The sequence below is a fragment of the Naegleria gruberi genome (assembly GCF_000004985.1).
Source record: "Naegleria gruberi genomic scaffold NAEGRscaffold_39, whole genome shotgun sequence".
Taxonomy (NCBI): domain Eukaryota; phylum Heterolobosea; class Eutetramitea; order Acrasida; family Naegleriidae; genus Naegleria; species Naegleria gruberi.
The window spans coordinates 247,208-269,475 of NW_003163288.1; the positions used below are offsets into that span (position 1 = coordinate 247,208).

General features: G+C 32.1%; 9 protein-coding genes across 9 annotated transcripts; 4 read left to right on the forward strand and 5 right to left on the reverse strand.

The window, feature by feature from the left end:
* On the reverse strand, window positions 1–1,770 carry NAEGRDRAFT_80596 (uncharacterized protein; the record flags this gene model as incomplete). Its single annotated transcript, XM_002674602.1, has 1 exon — window positions 1–1,770. One exon carries the CDS (start codon window positions 1,768–1,770, stop codon window positions 19–21), a length of 1,752 nt encoding a protein of 583 aa, XP_002674648.1. The 3' UTR covers window positions 1–18.
* Window positions 1,771–3,423: 1,653 nt separating this feature from the next.
* Window positions 3,424–5,316, reverse strand: NAEGRDRAFT_70312 (uncharacterized protein; the record flags this gene model as incomplete). The annotated part of the gene is made up of 1 exon (XM_002674603.1): window positions 3,424–5,316. The coding sequence occupies one exon, from the start codon at window positions 5,314–5,316 to the stop codon at window positions 3,424–3,426; it is 1,893 nt and encodes a 630-aa protein (XP_002674649.1).
* A 398-nt stretch (window positions 5,317–5,714) lies between these two features.
* NAEGRDRAFT_70313 (uncharacterized protein) lies at window positions 5,715–6,522 on the forward strand (the record flags this gene model as incomplete). The annotated part of the gene is made up of 2 exons (XM_002674525.1): window positions 5,715–6,314; window positions 6,466–6,522. 2 exons carry the CDS (start codon window positions 5,715–5,717, stop codon window positions 6,520–6,522), a joined length of 657 nt encoding a protein of 218 aa, XP_002674571.1.
* Window positions 6,523–6,792: 270 nt separating this feature from the next.
* NAEGRDRAFT_50888 (uncharacterized protein) lies at window positions 6,793–7,677 on the reverse strand (the record flags this gene model as incomplete). Its single annotated transcript, XM_002674604.1, has 1 exon — window positions 6,793–7,677. The coding sequence occupies one exon, from the start codon at window positions 7,675–7,677 to the stop codon at window positions 6,793–6,795; it is 885 nt and encodes a 294-aa protein (XP_002674650.1).
* Window positions 7,678–8,299: 622 nt separating this feature from the next.
* On the forward strand, window positions 8,300–8,658 carry NAEGRDRAFT_70315 (uncharacterized protein; the record flags this gene model as incomplete). The annotated part of the gene is made up of 2 exons (XM_002674526.1): window positions 8,300–8,334; window positions 8,391–8,658. 2 exons carry the CDS (start codon window positions 8,300–8,302, stop codon window positions 8,656–8,658), a joined length of 303 nt encoding a protein of 100 aa, XP_002674572.1.
* Window positions 8,659–8,814: 156 nt separating this feature from the next.
* On the forward strand, window positions 8,815–11,719 carry NAEGRDRAFT_50889 (uncharacterized protein; the record flags this gene model as incomplete). The annotated part of the gene is made up of 2 exons (XM_002674527.1): window positions 8,815–10,480; window positions 10,896–11,719. 2 exons carry the CDS (start codon window positions 8,815–8,817, stop codon window positions 11,717–11,719), a joined length of 2,490 nt encoding a protein of 829 aa, XP_002674573.1.
* Window positions 11,720–12,357: 638 nt separating this feature from the next.
* On the forward strand, window positions 12,358–19,287 carry NAEGRDRAFT_70317 (uncharacterized protein; the record flags this gene model as incomplete). Its single annotated transcript, XM_002674528.1, has 3 exons — window positions 12,358–12,649; window positions 12,717–12,881; window positions 12,929–19,287. 3 exons carry the CDS (start codon window positions 12,358–12,360, stop codon window positions 19,285–19,287), a joined length of 6,816 nt encoding a protein of 2,271 aa, XP_002674574.1.
* Window positions 19,288–19,629: 342 nt separating this feature from the next.
* NAEGRDRAFT_70318 (uncharacterized protein) lies at window positions 19,630–20,616 on the reverse strand (the record flags this gene model as incomplete). Its single annotated transcript, XM_002674605.1, has 1 exon — window positions 19,630–20,616. The coding sequence occupies one exon, from the start codon at window positions 20,614–20,616 to the stop codon at window positions 19,630–19,632; it is 987 nt and encodes a 328-aa protein (XP_002674651.1).
* An 823-nt stretch (window positions 20,617–21,439) lies between these two features.
* On the reverse strand, window positions 21,440–22,189 carry NAEGRDRAFT_70319 (uncharacterized protein; the record flags this gene model as incomplete). The annotated part of the gene is made up of 1 exon (XM_002674606.1): window positions 21,440–22,189. One exon carries the CDS (start codon window positions 22,187–22,189, stop codon window positions 21,440–21,442), a length of 750 nt encoding a protein of 249 aa, XP_002674652.1.
* Between the last annotated feature and the right edge of the window lie 79 nt (window positions 22,190–22,268).

The following is a 22,268-nucleotide window of genomic DNA, read 5'->3' on the forward strand; positions in this document are numbered from 1 at the left end:
GAAGTAATATATTACTATTTACTTTTTCTTCTCTAAAATTTCATCAGTATCAAAAACAAAAGACAATAAAGGAGATCCAACATTTGTCTGATTAGTGCTCTGAGCAACAATTGTAGAAACACTAAGGTTTGGAATTGCTGGAGCTGTCAAGCTACGATTGCTTCTATTTACAGGTTTCTTGTCTGGTGTTTTTGGATTACTGGTTGGTTGTTTCCTCTTTTTAATCCAATCTATTAGAGAATTCAAAAATGGTTTTACCAACCAAGTTCTTAGGCCTTGTTTATCCTTGTGTCTTGGATAACAGGTTTCATACAAATGATCAATAGAGAACCATTTGATTTTCAAAATTTCCTTTCTTGTTCTTGTTGCGAATTGTGTTGATTCAGGTATTCCACCTACAATAAAAAGCTTAGTGTATGGATTTGAGTGTTTGTACTTGTCCTTATAATCAGGAACAGAACTCTCATAATTTTGATCAATTTCGATAAAGTCTTGTTCATTCACTCTATCTCCCAATTCGTATCCACATTCTTCGTAGACTTCACGTGCTGCACACGTAGTTTCCTTTTCATTTTGGTTAATTTTTCCTTTTGGGAAGGACCATGACTTAGTATTATAACCTTGAACAAGTAGAACCTTATCAAGATTTTCATTCAATATGATACAACCATAAACTGGTACAGAAGTCTTGTAATCAAGAAATCTTTGAACTAGAGAATCAACATCTGCTTGAGATGAATCATTTTGAGTCAACTCCTCCAATATTGGACATCTAGCATACATCTTTTCACAGAACATGGAGAATTTGTACTTGGGTAAAGATTTGTGTTTAACTCTATGGAAATCGTAATAAAACCAAAAAGCTTCTTCCAATTGGAAGAATAACGTCTCAAATACACGAGAGTCAATACCCTCCATTTGTTCCTCCTCTAATGTTGGACAGTTCAGAATAAATCTTATACATAAATCATCCAACACTTCATCAAGTAGCTCATTTTCTTCCTCATTATCATCAAACTTGAGTGAAATTTTGGATGGTGCACTGCTACTATAATTATCTTCAACAAGTTGCTTCTTTTTACGTTGAGGAGGTGGTGTCATTATTTTCACAAATTTTGATGGTGATAAATTATTATTATTACTGCTGCCATTGATCAAGGTTGATTTTGAAACTTCAAATGTGTCATTAAGAGAGTTCGGAATGGATTTACTCTGCACCACTTGATTTGACACATTCAACAATTGTTTGTTTGACTTGTTAGAAGAAGTATTAACAGTAAGTGCTTGTTTAGGAGTGAATTGTGGAGTATTTTGGAATGACTTTGCTCGTAACCTAGTGTTATTATTATTATCATCAATGATTGGTGAATTATTATTAAATTGTTGTTGTTGTTGTTGTGATTGATCAATTTCTCGGGAAAGAGTCTGATCGTTAATTTTCTTAAAAGATCCTACTGATGATGCTGATTGATTATTCCTATTCTTTCGTGAGTTATTGTTTTTAAGAAATGATGATGATGATGAAGAATTGATAGTAATCGGTTGAGAATGTTGTTGTTGACTTGAAGAGTTTGATGAGTGGTTATTGTTGATTGGAGTGGAGAGACTCTGACTCTTCTTGTGATAACTATTGTTGGTGTTCGATTGTTTATTGATGTCATTTCCATTGCTATTATTGCCATTATTAAAACCGTTATTATTATTGTTGTTGTATGGTATTTTCTGTCTTGCTGATGGAATTAAAATTTGATGATCGGTGGAGGAGGACATTTTTTTGGATCCGAAAAGACAAATAAAGAAAAGACTTGATTAGACTTTACAATTTGATTTTGATTGAGAAAGTAAGCCATAAATAATATGTTTGCATGGGTTGTTTCCTCTAGTTTATCAATTCCAATAAACTGGGTTTTTGGCTTTAGTTTTGTTGTAGCACAAACTGGAATCTCATGTCAATTCAATCAATTATTTCAATTTGAAAAAAAATGGGATCACAACAAACGAGAGAACTTGGCCGTTTTTCTGAGAATAGCAAATTTACCAACGACATTTGCATGTTAATATTCTCTTTCATCAATTCTCCGAACGAATTGAATAATATGCAAATCTATTCGAAAGTGTGTCGTCAATGGCGAATCATTATAGAGAGCTATTTAGGTTTACACGTAACGATTTCTAAAGTATTTTCTGCAAGGAACTTGAGAACAAAAGTATATGCATTGCCTGATTGCTATTTCCAGTCAATTACTATCAAACATTCGTTGTTGAAAAGTGGTGACATTTGTGGACTTGAGAATTTGAAGAATATTAAAAAATTGAAGGAATTAAATGTTAATAACAATGAATTGAGGGGTGAAAGCATGACTTTTATAGGTTCTTCAATGAAATTGCAAGTATTGAGAGTGAGAAGAAATGAAATAGAAGATAGTGGAATAATGTCACTTGTCAAATCAAAGAATATGAAACAAATGCAAGTTTTGGATATTAGTTGGAATCCAATTACAAAGGATGGTTTATTTTCTGTCTTTAAAAGTCAATACATGAAGAATCTTACAGAAATTAGTGTAGGTCCATGTGAGATAGGTCCAGAAGGAGCTAAAACTATTTCTAATACTTTTACATTGAGAAAATTGGAAATGGTTTTGTGTGGAATTGGAAATGAAGGACTGATCTCGATTCTAAACTCTCCAAATATGGTAAATTTGAAAGTATTGAATGTCAAAGGAAATAACATTTCAGAAGAGGGAATTAATGCTCTCATTACAACTGAACTCAAATTGACTAAATTGAACGTCTCATCCAATCCTATTGGAAACTCTGTAAATACACTATTGGGAAGTGAAATATTGAAATATCTCACATCACTCAAAGTTGGCTCGTGTGGAATTGATGAAAATGGTGCCAAAATCCTTTCTAAAAATTCATTCATCAAGCATCTGACCTCTCTCAGTATGGAAGGCAACTCCATCGGATCTGTAGGTGCATCTGCATTGGGTTCCTCGCCATATTTACAACATTTGCAAAGTTTGAATTTGAATTCCAATAATCCACCAATTGGAGATTCAGGCCTAAGAGGTTTAGGATTTGCAAATTATGATTTTTCAGTTTTTGCATTAAGCTTGAAAGTTCTCAAGATTTGTTCGAATAACATTGGAGATTTCGGACTAAACACATTCACAGAGATTGCATTTGGTGATCTGGAAAGATTGGAGGTGTATGGAAATGTGATTACTGATGCTGGACACAACCTATTGAAGAATTGTATCTATTTACGTAATACAGAGGTGAGAACTGCGGAAGTATCGAAAAAAGTGCAAGCGCCACCGATGCATCACTAACAGTTTTTAGAAATGTCTATTAGTAAGGATAATATGTAAGGATGTAAATGCATTCTGCTTGGTTTAGAGAAATAGTTAAAGAAGAGTTTCAATTATTACACAATTCCAAAATCTGGCTATCAATTCTCAATTGAACTGATGCATATTTCAATGCATTCTTATTTTGTTTAACTGCAAATGAAACTATTTCTCTATCATTTCTATGTTTCGAACACATTTGACCCAAAAGATTTCCATTTCTTTTCACGACTCTAATAGCAAATAATCTATCTGTCACTTTTAAATAACTAGAAGCATTGCGGAATGCTGTGTCAACATTGGTTTTTAAAGCTTCCATCAAAATCTCTCTATCTCTTTGATAATAACTTGGAAAATATTGTAAACACTCCCCACTTTTCTTGGCAAATTGCATGCAACTTTGTTTGTCTTTCAATCCTCCTAATACTTTCCGAAAATTACTAAAAATAGGGATATTCAGTTGACATGTTTCAGCAGCTTTAAGAATTATATCCTCATCATCTAAAAGTTCTTTAGAGACCTTTTTAATTGCATGCCCGTTTTGGGAAACTGCAGCTAAAACTATTTCTCTATCTTTTCTAAATTGGTCATTCACAAAAGAAAGTATCATTCCACATCTTGTTGCAGCTTGTAATATAAATTCTCTGTCATTTTTCAATTCATTTGGAATAAAATCAAAATTGATTGGATCAAGTTTAAGTGATTCCAATAATATTTCTCTGTCATATCTAAATTCATCTGGAAGATATCTCAATAAATAGCCTCTCTTTCCCAATGATTGAAGAAATTCAGTGTCATTTCTCAATCTTTCAGAAATATACTGAATGCTTAAACCACATGATTTGAGTGCCAATTCTGCAATTTCCCTGTCATCTCTTAATTGTGCTGATAAAAACCTCAAACATAAACCATTTTTCATAACAGCTGATTTCACAATTTCTCTATCTTTTTGCAATTCCTTGGATGCAAAGATAAACCCGGATGGATCTTGTTGAATGGATTTAATTACAATCTCTCTGTCGTTTCTCAATTCCTCAGAAGCATAGTACAGTGCTACATTACCATCTAACTTTGCTAATGTGCGAATAAATTCTCTATCGTTGCTAAATAACTGATCAACTTGACTAAGGCAGGTAAGAGATTTTGAAAATGCTTTAAAAATCACGTCTCTATCCTTCTTCAATCCAAGAGATATGCATGCATAAGATTTTGGGTGTGATTCTAAAGCAAGCAAGACAATTTCCTTATTATTCTTCAATTCTTTTGACGCAAACTGAAGTGCAATACCATCTTGTTGTACAGCAATTCTAACAATTTCAATATCATTTCTCAATTCTTTAGATGCAAATTCAAGAGCTCTTCCACAACTAGTAACAGCTGCCATGACAATTTCCTTATCATTCTTCAATTCTTCTGACTCGACATACACAAGGTTAAATCCATTTACTTTGACAGATGCCATGACAATTTCTCTGTCATTCCCAAACTCTTCATCTACATATTCTAATGTTCCAAGATCAACATATTCAGTCGTTTGCAAAACAAATGATCTATTCTTCCACAATCCAAATTTTCTGGCCAAAATGTCAAAATTTTGAGAACACAAATTGAATATTTGATTGTGAATGAAAGTTTGATCTCTTATCCAATCAATTTTCAATTTAATTCTTTGACTTTCATCACTTTCGTCATTCTCTTCATCATCATATTCACTTTGGAAATCCCAAACATGAGCACTTTCATCATAACTTGTTCCGAAAGAATATTCGAATATTGGTTTCATAATTGTTTCAAATTTTTCCTTGTGTGGAATGTCTGCAATTTTGGTGGAAAGTAATTTTGATGAAAATGTTAAATCTAAAAAACAATAATGTTCATCATTATTTTCCAATAAATTGGGTTTTTGGCTTGTGAGTTTTTTTGATGGAGGAGTATGATTAGTTTCGACAGCTTTTCGTTTCATTTTTCTGTGTTTGATGTTACAAAAAAAGGAGCGAGCCTGTGTACCATCTCCTATTCAGTTTACTACACAACGGATTGTGAATTGCAATGATAATCTAAATGGACATGTTGCATCTAATGGAGAAAGGAATGGAATAATGAAATCCATTCTTATAATCAAAATATTACAGGTACCAGAAATTTATGCTTAACTCACCTCAATTTCGTAAAGATCTTAAAACTCCTGGCGTGTGCTTTCGGTACGACCGAGGTCTTGGATTCGATTCCCAACAAGGAAGGCATCTTTTTGGTTTGGGTCCAAGTAAAAGAATTTATTCTTCAATTATTGAATAATAATTCCCAATACAATCTATCTCAGGTATCATTCATTCCGGAATAACACCTTTTATGTTTTAAAAAATGTCTGCATTGAGTCCACTCATTATCCCTGTCATCAGCAATATCGCAAATATTTCCCAATATCTTCAAGAAGATAATGATTCAAAGAATTTACAGCTCAAGTTTGTTAATTATAGCAATCCGATCGAAGTTTTGAATTCTGGATTTGAAATTATTGTTGCTGATGGTTATTTGCTCACTCCGGAATTTTGGCAAGCTTTTCATCACCAACTTGAAAAGGGAGAATCATCATTGAAGTGGATTAATTGCACATTTGCGGGTGTGAATGCAATTTTTGAAAATATTAGAAAAACCACTGATTCCTCTAAATTAATTCAACTTTTAATTGAAAATAATATTAGATTGACTAAAATTGGAGTTTTTGGATCACACATGTTTGAATATTTAATTCAACACATGATGAATGAGTTACGTCATTATGAGAAAGTTTTGGATCATCAATCTCAAAGTTTGTGGGTTGGAAAAACTGCTTTCAATTACAAGACATTGGATAGAGTAAAGATTGGTCTATTGGGATATGGTAATATTGGAAAGTATATTTGTGAGACTTTCAAGAAAATATATCCAACCATTAAGATTCACATTTATAGAAATTCTCAAGTTGTTGAAGAATCCCAATATCAACCAGACAAGTTCTTCTATGGTAGTGAGCAATTGGGCGATTTTATTTCATCATGTGATTATGATTTCCTTATCAGTATTTTACCATCTACTCCTGAAACTAGATACATGCTCAATACTGATGTTTTAGAAAAGTTACAAACTCGTTCACAATGCTGCTTTATTAATGTTGGAAGAGGAGATTTAATTAGTGAATCAATGGTAGTTGAGGCTCTTGATAAGAATCTCATTAGAAAGGCCATTTTAGATGTTTTTGAAGTTGAGCCTTTACCAACCACCAGCCCATTCTGGACCAGAAAGGATGTTCTCGTTACTCCACATATTTCTGCACTTTCTATTCCACATACACTTGTGGATGCCTTCTTCAATAATTTCCACAAAGTTTCAAATAATGATGGATCATTTGCTTTTGAAAAATTGGAATATCAATGTAATTGGAATAAGGGATATTAAACATTTAAACTTTCATGAAGGATGTCATTTTCAGAACATTGACCACATTTTTCTTACACTCATTGGTTCTCTCCTTATCCATTTCTCCATCAGAATTGAAAATTCCATATAGTTTATATTGTCTATCAAGTTTCTTTCCATTTCTCAGCTTGATACTTCCAAACATTCTGCATCTTGGGTATTTAACACTATTTGTATCAATGATATCTTCCATGCTCCATGTTGAAGGTTTTCCTGTATATGATGTGCAATTACATTGTTTCAAATGATCAATCAGTCCTTCAAGATATAATCGATACTTTTCATTTGATTCTACCATAATTTGAGGAAAGTACAACCTGTAACCAGACTTGTATTTGCAATCTGGTGTTTGGGAATCACCAGCATAAGTACCATGGCAAAATGTTATGCAACATTCATAATCTGAATTTGGAAAATATTGTTTAGTAAACTCCAAAATTTCCTTCAACCATTGAGATTTAGTCAAGTTGACTGTTTCATTCTCCTTCAATTTGAAATCCAAATCCAAGTAGAGTTTAAAATTATGAAAAGACCTAATTTCCTCAATGAAAATATCCTGCTTCTTCTCAATAGAATTCTTCCAAGCATTGAAATATTCCTCCATAATTGTTTCATTTTCCAACTTGACATGATAATGACCACCTCTCTGTGATATATGTGTTGGATTTTGGAAAAGCAATTGTTTATCTCCAACCACTGAGTGATCATAAATCCACTGCTCCAAATAATCGGATGGTTCATAGGCAAATTCTTGAACTTTTTTGTAAAATTTGATATTGTCAGATGGAGAGGGAGTGAACTTGGATGTGTTTCTTGTTGCTGATGATGGCGGCTTGTTGGTGGAAGATGAAGTTTGTCGTGCTTTCATTTTTTTCTTTGTGTTGTTATTTTAAAGTTGAAGTCGTGAACTTCCAATTTCAACTTTATTCATTTTCAAAGTTGAAAAGTTGCCGACTAAGGATTTGTTTTCATGAAGATGCTAGACAATAATAAAGGATTAAATTGTTAAATTGTTGGCGCCAATTTTGCAAAAAGAACTCAAAAATTTGAGAAGTAAATTAAAAAGGAAAAATATTTTGATGATTTACTTGTTGAAATTACGAAAGAATTTATTGATGGTAGATGGGTTACCCCGTTTTTTCTGGCAATTGATATTGAGCATGATGTTACCAACTTTAAAAACAAATCAATATATTTTAGGGAACTATTCTTTGGAAATGAAGAACATTTCTTCTTAAAAACCTATATTACTTAAGGAGTTTGTTGTTTGGATTGGGTATACATTTATATAAAGTTCGTATACCCCATTCAGAAAAAGAAAAGGCCAACATTGTTAAAATTCCAAGTAAAATTGTCAAACAAGAGAAGAATTCAGTTCAACAGATGCTTTAAATTGTGTACATCATATTGGCTTTTCATCTTGTTTTGAATCATGCTAATCAAATTAATGCTGTTTGACAGATCAAATTGACAAGTCAAATATCAAAAAAATGGTTAACTTTCAAGCTGTCCAACAAACCGTCGCGTATGTAAAATCATCATCAAATCTAACCAAATATATTTAATTTGATCATCATAAAGTGATGGCAATCTAGGAAAATTCTTAAGTCTTGTCGATCAACTTCCAGATATCAATGCATCGGATGAGCATGGAAATACTCTTCTCCATTGGGCAGTCGCTTATAAACGCCTCCAAGTTGCTCAAGAATTAATTGAAAAGAAGAAGATCGATACAACCAAGCAAAATATTCAGAAAAAGACAGCCTTTGACCTTTGTGTTGATGCTTGCGTTTCGGATATTTCATTCTTTGAGATGAAGACTTATTTGAAGAAGATTTTGGGTAAATAAATCTTCAATCCATGTGTCTGTGCACAGAAAATTGTATGAAAATTAATATTATATTATTTGTTTGTAGGGGTTTTCCCTCCAAAATCGATTGTTGTTTTTATTTGGTTTGTTTTCCGTAAATTTGAAAAGTTATTTTCCATTGGCAAGTAGAAAAAAATGAAGAGAAAGATAACCTCCATATCTACTTCTTCATCGCAACAAATGGAGGATGTTGTTGCAGCTACAGAATCATCACTGGAAAGTTTGAATAAGAAGATGAAACAATATTTGCAATCGGATAACAAGGTATTGGCAATTTCGGAAGTTATGGATGAAGTAAAGGAGAGTGAAGAATTAATTATGATCGGAAAGGAGCAACAAGAAAATATGCCAAGTGATGACTCTCAAATTTCTATTGGATCCATTGGATCAATTTTGTTGGAGGATGAAAATTATATTTCTGTAAAAGAGGATCAACCATACTCATCAACGGATTTCAATGATGAGAATGAAGAGGAAGTTGACCACATAAATACTATTCCTGTGGTAAATGTCAAAATTAAAGAAATTAACAATGCTATGGATTTCTATGGACTACCACATTCGTGTGCTGAATTATTCAAAGAAGTCAAAGGTGTTCACAAGCTGTATGAATGGCAAGAGCAGTTATTGAGTATGCCAGAACTCAGGATGGGTAAAAACGTACTGTACTCCCTTCCAACATCAGGTGGTAAAACCCTCATTGCAGAAATTCTCATGATTAGAACTTGTCAACTAATGAAAAAGAAATCCCTGTTCGTTTTGCCATATGTTTCAATATGTGAGGAAAAAACTACTACTATGGAGTTGATAAGCGACCAAATGAATTTCTTTGTTGAGGGATATTTTGCGTCTAAAGGTAAAATTCCAGTAGATCCTGGAAACCAACTCATTATTTGTACAATAGAAAAGGCAAACCTTATTTTGGATAATTTAATTCGAGAGGAAAGAATACATGAACTAGGATGTGTTGTTGTGGATGAACTTCACATGATTGGAGAAGGAGGAAGAGGACAACTTTTGGAACAATTAATATCAAAAATTTTATATATTCAAAGAGAAAAGAAAACTGTAGAAATTATTATAGACGACGAGTTAGAAAACACTACACAAACTAAGATAGAAAACATATCAATTCAATTAGTTGGCATGTCAGCCACTATTCCTAATCTCGAGCAAATAGCTCAATGGATGGATGCTGTATTATTTAAATCTGATTTTAGACCTGTTCCTCTGAAGGAATTTTATTGTATTGGCGAGAATGTGTTTGATAAGGAGGGAAACACTGTTAGGACTCTCACCTCAATTCCTTCTGAAATGGGAAAGGGTAAGAATGATCCTGATTTTATTACTTCTTTATGTTGTGAGGTCATTCCTGCCAAAAGTGCTCTGATATTCTGCCCAAGCAAACAATCGTGTGAAGATTGCGTAAAACATTTAACTTGTACATTACCACTTTCCAATGATTATGTCCATGAGAAGAAAGATTTAGTTGCTAACCTAAAGCTTATTGGTACGAATGATACCAATTTATTTAATGGAATTATGTACGGAGTTGTCTATCATCATAGCTCTTTGACATCTGAGGAACGACAACTCATCGAGAATGCCTACAGAAACCATATTATTTGTGTAATTTGCTGTACAAGTACACTTGCAGCAGGTATTAACCTTCCAGCTGCAAGAGTGATCTTTAACACTCCGTATATTGGTTTCAAACAATTTTTAACAAAATCTAAATATATGCAAATGAGTGGCAGGTCAGGAAGAGCAGGTATTGACAGTTTTGGTGAGAGTTATCTTGGTAAGTTAATTTTTGAATCGGTCATCTAAGCATAATACCATAGTACTTCAGAAACAATATAAAACTCAAGTGGATGGCGGAAAGGATTTAATTGCCAAAAGACTTGAGAATGTAAATAGTTGTATTAATTTATCAGACACAGATTCTCTCAGTAGAATTTGCATGGAAATTATTTCTAGCAATCTAATTTCTTCAATGAATCAAATTGAGAAATTTGTGGAATGTACATATTTTTCTTACCAAAATCCTTCTATGAAATCTAATTTGGTAGAAAAGTTAAACGAGGTCTCGCAACAATTGATAACAAACAATCTGTTGCAAGTATCACCAGAAAGTTTTAAATTTGAAATGACCTCACTAGGTATGGGAACGAGTAGAAGTGCTCTCACATTGAAAGAATCACTTGATCTTACAGTAATATTACAACAAATTCAAGATGATGGAATAATAATTAGTGACGATTTACATATTCTGTACGTAATTGGTGTACCAATTGATGGAAATGGACTAATCGAGCCAAATTATGTCAAGTTGCTGAACTATTTGGAACAATGTGCAACACCACTAGAAAAAAAAATAATAGCTAGAATTGGCATTCCAGAAAATGCAATTCTTACAAAAGCAATGAACAAGTATTCAAAAATTAGTGATGCAGAACAATATACAATTAAGAGACTATACAATGCATTCATTATCAGAGATTTAATTAATGAGAGAACAAACTTTATTGACCATTGTGAAATTAAGGGAAGAGGAATGATACAACAATTAATGAGTCAAGCTTGTACCTTCTGTAGTATGGTCCAACAATTTTGTGAAACATTGGAATTTTGGCAAATTGCTAAAATTGCAAAGAAATATATTAGAAGAATCCAATACGGTGTCAAGTCAGACATAGTCGATTTGGTTCAATTGGAAGGTGTCAAGAGAGCAGAAATTGCCAGAATTTTGAAAGAAAGCAGCTTGAGTTTAGAAATACTTTCCAAGCTTATTTCAGAATGTGAGGATGAAGAAATTCCACCCTCATTCCTAGAATTCGAAAATCCTCTTTCCCTTACTATTCACCAAAAATTACTTTCTCAAATACTTTCTCTTTCACATTGGAAAGAGGAACAACGAACATTTATTCAAACATATTTCACAATTGAAAGGGTTGAAGCAATGGTTTACTCTGCCAAAAGAGAACTATCTAAAAAGGCCTTCTACCTTAGACAAAAGGCCGATACATTGGACTATTGAGAGTATTTCCATTTGAAGTTTATTTTGAACGCGCGACTTGTGTAATAGTTGAGTATTGTGGACATCATCATATTAAATAGTTGAAATTGGCTGGAAGTAGGCTTACTTTCTGTGAACCAATAAATTAATAAAACAATCTTCTTCGGTGAAGTAAATTATCAACAAATAGAAATTCATGATGAAATTAATAGAGAGGAATTTTCCATTGAAGCTGAAGTGGGGTTGATGTTTTTTTTTGATCATCGATTTCGATTTTTGGCTGTTTCAATAACAACAGGAGGGTTATTAATCTGACTCATTTCCCTCCAAAATCAGTTAACAAAAAAATTTAAAAAAAAGCATCAAATAATGGTTGTAAATGATGAATTTAAACTGATGCAATATTAAAAGATAATATTTCTCTCTCGCACTAGAAAAAGGAATTAAAAGGAAAAGCATTAAATATTGCTTACAAATAGTGGAAAATCATCAAAACATGTGACGAATCTATTGCGGAAGATAACAACTCCACATTTTACCCGAAGGCAAAAACAAACAAACATGCCATGTTGAACTATTGCACAACCACAAGGTCTTCCCGTAGTGGCAATCGTATTGTGTTAGTCAACTAGAGAATGTCAGACCATAAGTTGAAAAAAATGTTTGTTGGTAGCCCATGTCAATACCTCCTTATTGGGGTAATTGTTTTGCATGCATGCTTGTTTGCTTGTTGCTATCAACCACAGTATGACATGTCTGTTGTGGCAGGTGGTGGATCTTCAATAGGTGATGGATTATTAGCAACACAAGCATTGTTATCAGTACCAAGTGGTGGAATTGTTTCAAATTCTGATATTATATTCTGTGATACTAATAATCATAGAATACGTAAGATAGATGTGAATGGTATCATGTCAACTATTGCTGGTACTGGTGTTGCAAATTATTCTGGTAAGTTTATAGACTTCACATTGTTCAACAACTTTGGTCAACTCACATGCATGTGCAATTCAAATAGGAGATGGAGGAGCCGCAGTTAATGCACAACTAAACTCACCTCAAGGAATTGGAATACTATCAACTGGTGCCATTGTATTTTCAGATACATTAAACCACTGTATTAGAAAGATTGAAAATGGAATTATTTCAACATTAGCAGGTAATGGATCACCAGGATTGACAGGTAAGTTTTATATGCATACACATGATCTTCTAAAAACCTTGTAGTAGTTGGATCAGCAATCAGTGCTCAATTAAACACACCAACTGCTCTAATTGTTGCAAGTAATGACATTTATTTTGCTGAAAGTGGAAACCATCTCATTAGAAGAATTAGTTCTTCTGGCATGTTAACAATCTACATTGGAGAGTCAAGTGGAACATCTGGTAGTTCTGATACAGGTACAGCTGGAGCATCATTCAAAATGAATACACCAATGGGAATTGTTTTCCATGCAGGAAATTTATACTTTTCAGATTCCAAGAATTATAGAATTTGTGTAACCTCTGGTGCATTGATTTCTGTTTTCAAAGCATCATTGACAAGTGAACCACTTGGATTAGCTAGTTATAATGGTAATCTGTATATTGCCATGAAGGGAAACAAGGTTTTACAAGCAAAGAATTCGAATACAATCATTGATTTTGCTGGAAGTGGAACGAGTGGATATTCAGGAGATGGAGGATTGGGTACATCTGCTTTATTGAATGGTCCATCTGCTTTGGCTTTTGATTCGAGTGGAAATTTGCTCATTTCAGATTCTTTCAATAATAGAATTAGAAAAGTTGCAAATGGAACTATTTCAACTTTGGCTGGAAATAGCAATAGAAATTTTGGAAATGGTGTTTTGGGAACATTGGCTTCATTTTCCTCTCCAAATAGTGTTTATTATACAGGAAATGATGATTCAGCAGGTGGCATTTTGATTTCTGACACAAATAATCATGTTTTAAGAAGATTGAAAGATGGATACATTTATAATGTGATTGGAAATGTTGCAATTCCTGGAAACAACAATGGAAATGGAGTGAATGTCAATGATGCAACAGTGAATTCACCTCCATTTGTCATGAAGAGATTTGGTGATTTAATTTACTTTTTAGATAATAATGGATGTGCATTGAGAAGAATTGAATCGAATAATGTTTTAACACTTGTGGTAGGAAGTTGCAATACTGCCAATCAAGATTATTTCCTTTCCAAATCATTTGACATTTCCAATGATGGAATTATTTATATTGCTGATTATTACAATAATAGAATTGCCAAGTTTGAGATTAATAATTCCACTTTGACAACCCTTGTTGGACGTTCCTTAAAAGGATTCTTAGATGGAATTGGGTCGAATGCCTTACTCAACTATCCTGAAAGTCTTATTATTGGACCTGATAATATGATTTACTTTTCAGATCGTGATAATAATGCAATTAGATCTGTGTCCACAAGTTCTGCTTTGGTTACAACTCTGGCCGGTGACAGATTTAATGGATTTCTTGGAGATGGTGGTCCAGCTAAATCATCAAGACTTGATTCACCAGGACCTATTCAGTTGACATTAGGTGGTGAGATAATTTTCATGGACAGAGGAAATCAAAGAATTAGAAAGATTACAAAATATGGAAATATTTTTACTATTTATGGAAATGGATCAACAAGTGTTTTTAAAGATGCTAATGGTTTAACACTTGGTGGAAGTGGTGAAATTTACATTGCAGATAGTGGAAACAATCTCATCAAAATGTTATCTGCTGCCAAATGTTCAAATGGAACTTTTTACAATTCTTCATCATTTGAATGTCAATGTACAGCTGGTTTCTATGGAGAGAATTGCTTGGAATATGATTGCTCAGGAATCAATTGGAGAAACTCGTCCGTTTGTTCAGGAAGAGGTTCATGTATTGCGAAAGAAAAGTGTTCTTGCTCTGCCAATTTCACAGGAAGTAATTGTGAAGAATACTATTGTTATGGAGTTAATTCAGTGAATAGCAGTGTTTGTTCATCCAATGGTCAATGCACAGCTCCAGATAATTGTACCTGTTCATTTGGAACATTTGGGTTGAATTGTGAAAATGCTTATTGTCAAGGAATTGTCTCTTGGAATGAAACTGTTTGTAATTCGAGAGGAAAATGCATTGGCTACAACAAGTGTACATGCAATAATGGATTTTATGGCAATAATTGTGAATTTTACAATTGTTTCGGAGTTAAAAACACTGACAGCTCAATATGTTCAGGAAATGGTATTTGTTCCAAAATTGATAATTGCACTTGTTTTGATGGATATTTTGGAAATAACTGCTCTGATTTCAATTGTGTTGGAGAGCAGTATATTGGAAAGAACTTGTGTTTGAATAATGGCTCATGCACTGGTCCAGGTGATTGTAAATGTTTGCCTGAATGGGGTGGCAACATTTGTCAACATGTCAAATGTTTTAACAAGACAGCTGTCGATTCAAATGTTTGTTCATCACATGGTCAATGTTTGTCTTTTAATAATTGTTCATGTGATCCAAGATGGATTGGCAGTGATTGTGGCGTGACCACTTGTTTTGGTCAATTATCAAATGATTCGAATAGAGTTTGTTCATCATATGGTCAATGTTTAAATCCAGATCAATGCTCTTGTAATAATGGATACAGAGGTGATGAATGTGAATATAGAGTGTGTTATGATTTAATTCACACAGATCCAAATGTTTGCTCCTCACATGGTCAATGTGAATCACCAAATAATTGTAAATGTGAAAATGGTTTTGTTGGGGAGAATTGTCAATATCACCAAGTTTATTTAGACATTTCAAATGCATTGATTTATTCATATTTTGATTCACTTTTAAATATTTCAACAACAATTGATGGAGGTGATCAAGTATTGTTGAGTAGTGAATGTCAAGATTTATTCGAAAGTTCAGAATTGATCAAATTGGGAGAAGCTGATTTGATATCCTGTTATTGGACACCAAATTATTTCAAAATCAAATTGGGATATAATCACATGATTGAACATTTATCCACATTGAAACTGAATTCAAATTTCAATATTTCACTTCAAGTCAATTCAAATTCTTCTTTAATTTTACTCAATCAGCGAACATTTTCCTCTTCAATGGATACTTTACTTTTATACATTCCATCCAATCAAGATTTTATCATCAAATCCAGCAGTGATGATTATTATCATACATTTAAGAAAGTTTCAAAAAGTTGGACATGTGAAAACTGTCCTCAGCCACTTGTCAATTATTTAACAAATTATGAAAATAAGAGTATGATTTTAATACCAACTTCATTGCTGAATAGCATTCCATTAGATTCTTCATATTCTAAAATTCTTTCACTTAAATATTCATCCATGAATTCAATTCAAAAATCATTGACATCAAGCGACAAGACAAGAATTGAATCTAATAAGAATTTACCTCCCTCTTTCACATGGCATGGGGATAATGTAAAGGATACACAATTTAAATGTGTTGGACATAATTGTATTATTGAAAGTTCATTGAATTCAATGAATAGTTCACTTTCATTTACATTCTCTGGATTTTTCAGTTTATTGAATTCACTCTTTTCACAAAAACAAATGTTTAGATTGGTAAATGTTTATAATAATGAATTGGTGGACAGTGAATATTCATCCAATGCACAAATAGTTGGATTTCAATTGAAAACCTATGTTTCCACTTCACTTTCTTATTATTTCTCATATTCAACATTTGATAGATTGGATCATGTTTTGACAAATGTGAATAGAACTCTATCTCTTGATGATTCTAAATTTACAATTTCAATATTCAATCAAGATCCTTTCATTTCAAGTTTCACATTACCTGAATATTTCACATTCAATTACCAATTTTATCAAATTAATTCAATTGACAATAATTTAAGTAGTAGTGAAAAAACATTGAATATAGATGTTGAAAAATTGAATTTATCAGAAGGAATGTATTTAGTGAACTTGACACTAACAGTTTCCAAGTCATATGTCACAATTCCATATTATTATTTTGGATTTATTCATTTTTATGCTCAATCAAATGTTCCAAAATTAACAATTGATCAATTACCTGCTATTTATCCTTCCAAAAAGGATTTACATTTGAAAGTATTGATTCAATCATCAAGTGCAATTCAAAATTATAAATGGAAATTAAAAGAAGGTTTAGTGAAAGAAAGGAAAATAATTGGACAATTTTTGGAAAGTTCACAATTTACTCAACTCACGTCTAATACATACAAGAGTGAAATTATAATTAATAGTCAATATTTATTGGAAGGTGAATTTATTTCATTTGATTTTTCAGTTTCAAATATGAATGGAATGTCAAATGTTTCATTATCAACTAGAATTGATGAATCTCCAAGATTTTCATGTGAATATTTCAATTTAAAGAATGAATTTACAAATTATGCATTTGATTCACTTCTTTCCATTTCATGTTTCAATTTACCTGAAGAACCAATTTCAAGTTTTAATTTTGAATTTCATTCCATTTATGGAAAGAGATTAAATATCATTTCCAATACATTGAAAAAGAATATCATTACAAGAATACCAATGTACTCATTTGAAGAAGGTAAAATCAATCTTGTTGTAAAATTAGTGAATAGATATGGCTCAGTTTCACAAATCTCAAAAACTATTTCAGTTTTACCTCCATTAACTATTTACAATTCACAAAATTCAATTCTATCAAGATTTAATTATTTTAAACAATCTTTTTATAATTTGAAGTTGAATGAGCCATTGAGAATTGATACTGCTCATTCAATTTATTCCTTAATGAGTATTCTCATTCAGAACGAAACCATTTCGAATATAAAAGGACAATTAGTGAATGAATTAACAATGGATCAATTATCAACATTTAATTCATTGTTGAAAGATATGATTAATCAATTGAAAAGTATTCAATCGTTGACATATAAGGTTGATGAAAAGATAATTCAATTGACACTTCCAATAATTTCACAAATTTATTCGATTCTGGATAATTTATCATTGGATGAAAGTTGGATTTCAGATATTTCAAGTTGGCTTGATTGGATTTATTCTGGAATGTCAAATGCCAAACAATATTATTCAGAAATATTATTAGAAACTGTACTTTCCACTGAACATTATTCAGAATTGAAAATTATTCAAAATATACTTTCAAAAAGATATTCTAATAGATTGGATAAACAAGAATTAATTTCAAAATATAGAGCTCAATATTTAATGTTGACTAAACTGAACGAATCATCAGATGATTCATCTTTTGAAATTTATCAAATAGATATTGCTTCTCAATTAAATGGCAAGTCAATTACAACAAACATCAATCAAGATATTCAAATTCAAGCCATACTTCCATCAGATTTAACAAGTCAAGTGTCAAATATTGAAGATAATTCACAATTATTTTACTCTTCATCATTAATTTCAAATGACAAGACATTGAATAATATTTTAACAAATAGACCTATTTTGGAATTATCAATTTTTTCAAAAGATGGTTCATTGACAAGTGTGAATAATTTACAGAATCCAATTCAATTGAAATTCAAAAATTTATTTACAGATTACAAAATCTATACTAATTTATCATGTGTTTATTTTGATGCTTCATCAAATGGATGGTCAACCAATGGAATTACAGCCAAATCAACGATAATCAAACAAGAAAATGGAAAATTGTATTTTGAAATGGAATGTAACACAACTCACTTGTCTTTATTCTCAGTTCAAGAATATAATTTCATTTCAATTCCAGTTGTTATCAACTCAAGTCAACCTAGAAATGAAATAGATACAAATTTAGGATTAATTCTTGGATTGGCACTTGGCATTTCTATTCCAGTTGTGTTAATGATAGTGTTTGTTATCATTATCATTGTGTTATCTGTATTTGTGTGGAAATTAAAAACTAAGAGAACACGATATGATATTGAAATGACAGGAACTGATTTTCCTGATTCGAGTATGTTCCTGACACCACTTGTTAGCGTTTCAGGAAGTTCAAATGAAAGTTTCAATCCACTTTCAAGATATTTAGATCTAGTTAGAATTGGTCAAGGAGCATTTGGCTCAGTTTTCAAAGCAATGGATTCAAAAACAAATACAATGAAAGCAATCAAAGTGATGAGATATCAAACCAATGAAGAATTGAATGGATTTATGAAAGAAGGAACTCAATTAATGAATGTCAGTCATCCAAATATTTTGAAAGTGAATGATTTCTTTATTAGTCAAGATAATTTATTGTGTATTGATATGGATTTTTATGAAAAGGGTGATTTGGTTCAATTGACCAATGAATCTTTCATTTGCTCAGAGAAGATGTTGCTTCAAATTATTTATCAAATGTTAAATGCATTGAATTATATTCACAACTCAATGAAACTCATTCACAGAGATATCAAACCATCAAATATTTTCATCAAATCAATCGATAATGATAATATTCAAATTGTAATTGCTGATTTTGGATTGGCAAGGGCAGATCAAGGTTCTGCTCACAAATCATATGCTGGAACTCCTTTATTTATGGTATGTTATTTATCAATACTTTGGCATGTCAATTCTAACATATATTACTGTTAACTTGGAGGAATTATAGTCACCTGAACTTGGATATGGCGGAAAGTATTATTTCAATACAGATATTTACAGTTTAGGAGTCACTCTTTATCAAATCATGACCAAAGATACTCAAACTTCAATTAGTCAACTATTAATCACAAAAGATAAACTTGAAGTGAATACAATTCTCAAACAAAAATTTGATGAGCGAAGAATTTACTCATCTGAAGTTATTGATTTGGTCATTTCAATGTTAGAAAAGGATTTGACAATCAGACCACAAGCAACAACTCTCCTTAGCAATCATCTTTTCAAATCATTCCAATAACAACAGTTATCATATTTCAGTCACTATTGAAAAACTTAATTGTCATTACTTTTCTTCAACTCATTATTAACATCTTCAAGGCATTTTGTTGCCGAATGATATTTACAATTAATCATGTCTTTCAAAACAGAACATAAACCTTCAATTTCTGTAAATGCAAAATGAGATTGCAAAATATCAACTTGCACAATGTGTGATGACATTTTGTCGCATACAAGTCTTGAATGTCTCATCATCAGTTTAATTAAAACAACTGCCAGAGCATAAAGATCATGAGTAGGAGTAAATCTATAGTTGATATCTGTGGGGGTGTAGTCTGGTTTAAAATGTAAACAAGTTTTTGCATATTCAGAATTCATAATACTAGAATTATTCATGTCAATAATAACTGGTTCATTGTAATTTCTAAACATAATATTATTTACACTAATATCACAGTGAACGACATTATTGGAATGTAAACATTCAAGACCTTTCAAGCACCCAATGAAAACGTTTTGCAAGAAACACTCAAAGTTATTGCTATTGTAGGCATAGGTATGGTCAAAACAATCCAAAGGTTCCATTGCTGTAATTGTTATATTAGAACAATTCCATCCGGATACATCACTGATTCGGTTGCTAGTGTGTACATACTTATAAATACGACAAATATTTGGGTGTGAAATTGTTGTAACCAAGTTCATTGTATCAATTTTCTCTGACATTGTTTTTGAAAGTTTTACAAACACTTTCAATCCTGAATTTTTCATTAAGCCTGTTCCTATAATTTTCCTTTCATCAATTACTATATTATCAAAGTCAGATATGCCAGAACTATCTAATTGAATAACACCAGTGTTGTTAAATTCAGAATCCGTATTGTTTTCACTGCAGTTATTGTCGTTACTGTTAGTATTATTGTCATCATTGTTATTGCTATTACTATTCAAATATTTCAATACCAAACAATATTTTGAAATCTTTTCAGTAATATAGTATAACTTGGAGTTAATTTTAAAAAGAATTAATACATCTGTCATATCTGAATGGGGATAATACAAAAGAGGGGTGTTGGACACAATGTATATCAGCCCTTGTTTGTTCCTTTTTACATGTGATATTATGTCCATATTATTAACTATAGTTGGTTGTCTTGTTGATAGTACAAAAGAGAGTTTGTTTTGCAACCATTCTTTAACTGATTCAAACGTTGCAAAGTCTTGAATAACCAGAAATTGGAATGGATGTAACTCTTCCTTATAATCAGCAGTTAATATGTTTGTAATATCAATTCCGTCGTCATTAATATCGAAAGACTTGGAAACTTTCAGCTCACAATGCGGGTTATTTAAATTCAAGTTGAACCAATATTTACAATTTTTGAATAAAGTAATCATAATCTCTGCAAGATCCTTTGGATTTGTAAAATCATACCACTCTGAAACATATAAATGGTATGCGGCTCTGCAGCTATTCTCTTTTGGTATAGAATTAGGGATGCATATAAGTCGAAGAAAGCAAAGTTTTGTGCCACCAGTCAAGGATCCATACATGTTAAGAACTGTATCAACTCCAAATTTATTGCGAAGCAATAACTCTTGGGACAATTCTGTTAGTGAGCTACGTAACAGTACTACAATTTTAATAAAGTCTGGATGATCGAACACCTTTGAATACTCATTTGGATTATATTCGGCATAAAAGCATCTCCATTCATAATTTGGAAGAAAACTGTTTTGTAAGAATAATACTTTGTCTGGTTTAAAGTATGTTTGAGTGAAGTATCTTGTCACTCTAGTGTGGTTCGATAGTACTGTGTCTTTAATTTTACTAATAACAATGTTAAAGATGTTAAAAAATATCTTACCTGAATGAAGAAAGAACGTCATCAATGAAGTATGATTTTGTGAATGTCAAAAAGTTTTGGGAATTGATATTTAACTCGTTAGCTGAGAACATTTCCACAAGGACTTGTTTCAAGCAATCAATTGAATCATCTTGCTCAAGGTGAAGAGAATTCATATCTTTCAAGCAAATAAGAGATGCAAGAAAGAACTTTTCCAAGTTTTTGTATCCAGCCCCCAATACCATATTATTTACAACCACCATATTCTTATTGGCAGACTGAATATTTTGAGTAGTAATTCCAAGAGCTGTCAATACTATATATGAAAGAGAATAGTCAGAGAAAATCTTAACAGCCTCGCCCCAGTTCTCTTTTTTATCCTCTGGAACAACTAGGTCCTCTTTGTTATAGGCATTCACCTTATGAACTGATAAGATTTTTGGTGCTTTGAATGTTGGCAATATTGGAAGGGCTGAACGTGTATCCCTGTTGTAAAGAGAAGGCCAGAGAAATGTAGCATTGTTGTCTGTGATAAGGGCCCACACTGGCTCATTGTTTTCAAAGTTACTTTCTTCCTCAAATCCGGGAATAATGATTTTGTGCCTTTTTCTTCTTTTTCTTGTGTGTTTGCTTGGAATCAAAGTCTTTGGATCAAACGAATCATCCATCACAGCTTCGGGAGTAACAGATGAATAACCTGTGTGGTAGTACACCACAGGGTCATCACTAGTTTCCATCATTACGACCAATTTTGTTGTTTCGTCCATGACACTCACTATGGAAATTCCTAAAAACTCAAGCTTTTCCTTCAGAGCATCAATGCTAGGATAAAACTGAAGTGTGTAC